Source organism: Penaeus japonicus, unplaced genomic scaffold (genome assembly GCF_977035675.1).
Source record: "Penaeus japonicus unplaced genomic scaffold, GWHDUDI00000001_assembly GWHDUDI00000028, whole genome shotgun sequence".
In the NCBI taxonomy this organism is placed as follows: domain Eukaryota; kingdom Metazoa; phylum Arthropoda; class Malacostraca; order Decapoda; family Penaeidae; genus Penaeus; species Penaeus japonicus.
Genome location: NW_028234430.1, coordinates 22,530,279 through 22,532,778, shown reverse-complemented (window position 1 = coordinate 22,532,778; position 2,500 = coordinate 22,530,279). Strand labels below are relative to the sequence as shown.

General features: G+C 37.0%; 1 protein-coding gene across 3 annotated transcripts in view; it reads right to left on the bottom strand.

Moving 5' to 3' along the window:
- The window catches only part of scny (ubiquitin specific peptidase 36), a 17,966-nt gene that overhangs the window by 1,709 nt on the left and 13,757 nt on the right, over positions 1 to 2,500 (bottom strand). For all 3 annotated transcript variants that reach the window (XM_043011478.2, XM_043011479.2, XM_043011480.2), the window contains one exon: positions 1,431 to 2,500. This exon is cut by the window's right edge and continues 831 nt beyond it. In XM_043011478.2, coding sequence (XP_042867412.1) covers positions 1,431 to 2,500 — 1,070 coding nt within the window. The remainder of the gene's footprint in view (positions 1 to 1,430) is intronic.

Below are 2,500 nucleotides of genomic sequence, written 5' to 3'. Positions count from 1 at the left end.
GTAAGTTAAAAGGATGAACAAATGTAGAGACTGAAGTAGCCTGAGTGATGGCCTGGAATTGGAAGCAAACACATCTTTTGGGGGCCTTACCAGAGAAAATTGGGCAGCTTTGCACAAAACGTCTAAGATCATCTCTAGAGAAAAAATACACAAAATGCTTTTTCCTTTTTGCTTTACACATGTGCTGAGTGAAATATTTCCTTTCTCTATCACTCAACCACAATGAAAGTTTGTTCATGCATATTCATCTATAGCACACTGATAATACATCAAACAACTGTTTCCCTACTGAAATATACCAACCAAAGCACATGTTTCACTCCATCTTCAGACCTCTAAAATGCAAATTTATTTCTTATTTCATATATGAATACATTATATGCTTTAATTACTTGAATCTCATCTATATTCAAAACAAATTTTAGGGACAAAATCTATCTGATATAACTTTATTATCTATCTTTTAAATCATGGATCTCCGACATTTCTACTTCCACCTTTTAATAATCTTGTCCCTAAAAGAAGCATCTCTATATTCTATTAAAATGAAAATTAAAATCTCTATAAACAAACTTGGACAGTATGGATAAAAATAAGTTCAAAGCAAAAATACTTTAACACATAGTAGTAAATTCTTTCAAACACATTGAGGAACATGTATAATACATATCTGTGTATTCATAGCTAAAGACTTTAACTTTGTTTTATGGGATATACAGTAACAATAGTTTCCAAAACTAGTGCCTCTTGCTGCTACTGCATTCTGATAAAAGATAAAAGGCAAATATCTTAATGAAAATCAATGGTTAAACTCTATAAAATACTATCAATTATCAATCTATATATGAACTAAATTCACAAATTCACTGGTTACTCAAGAAACTTGATATGCATTAGTGATAGTAAAGTTTCTGGTTAGTCACTGAAGAAAGAGCAAGATAAAGAGGATTATCTATAATCAGAAAGATGTAAGAGCAGCTGTCAGGCAAACTATCCTATGAAAATCTGGTTGTGATATGTAAGATGATTTGGCATGCCTTTTTGAACATGACAAGTAGAATTCTAAACAGTGTCTTGTATAAATAATTTCATTTACATGAAAAGAGTCTGAAGAGCTCAAAACTATATAAGCACATTTATAAATATCACTATATATATTCAGAATTTTCAACATACAAAGCACCAAATTACCAAATAAACACACAAAGCTTGTTATTTGGAGTCAACAAAGACATTTTGTTTTGAGGGAGGGCCAAAAAATACCAAACTCAATAAACAATATTTACAACATCAATCAAATGATTAAGCCTACACCATGATTACATCATGATAACTGTTGTATATAGAGACATTAAAAATACTAAAATCTCTAAACCAACCATTATATCAGGAACAAGTTACAACAGAAACCCTCTCAATGTCCAACCTACCTTTTGTGCCAAATGCAAAACTGCCTGCTCTACGCAGTTCATCAACAACATCTGTGTCTCGACTTCCATCCCACATTCCAGTTTTGCGCTTTTCAAATTCTTTTGGGCCATCCTTTTCCCGGTTACGAATCAACGTGTGGGAGAGATCCTTCATGTTACCATTCCAGTGAACAACATGAGCATTTGGATTGATCTTAGCCTTTCCAATTGTCTCTTTTGTTTTCTCTACCCAATGCTCAGTTCCTTCTGGATCCTCTTCATCTTCACTGGACTCGGAGTCAGACGACCCTGTGAGGGAGGAAGCCGATGCTGAGGAGGACGAGTCCAATGTGGCCTTCGGGGCTTCTCCAGTATCACTAAGCACACTTTTCCCCGCTTTCTTACTTTTACCACTTTTACTATTCTCTCTTTCCCCCCCATCGGCATATCCATTTTTTGTTTTCGCACTTTCATGAGTAACTCCGTTTTTTGAATGATCAGGGTCACTACACTGCACGTTTTTTGACTTATCATAATTATTACTTAATCCGTTTTTTGGAACACTAGACACAGAACCATTTTTTGCTACTTCATTTTCATTCTTCTTATTCACCTTCATCTTGTCTTCTGGACGGCACTTCTTTGAAGGACTTGATGGTTCATTGTCATCACGATCCCTGATCCTCTTGCTCTGAGGTGCGTCAGCTTCCCCATCTGTATCTCCTTTTCCCGAGGAATGGCCATTCTCAAGGCCATTCTGTTTGCAGTTGGTAGCACTATTTTTGCATTTGCCTGGATTGTGTGATATCGTGTTGTCATTGGGTAGATCTTCCTCTGGTTCAGCCAGTTTTGCTTGACCTTCTGGGTGTTTTGATTTATTACCCTGCTGAGTTTCACTGTGTGGTGGAAGGGCCTCGGGCTGATCATCCTCTGGGCTGTCTGGGCTGCGAGCTGAGGTAACACAGGTAAAGAGGGAAAAGATAGACTTCTTCATTGATTTGGTTGAGCGATCAGATCTTGTGCTATCTACGCTAGCTTTGCTCCTTAGGCTGGCAGAGTCAGGCTCATCTTTCTTGTGGCTTGGCCCAGGA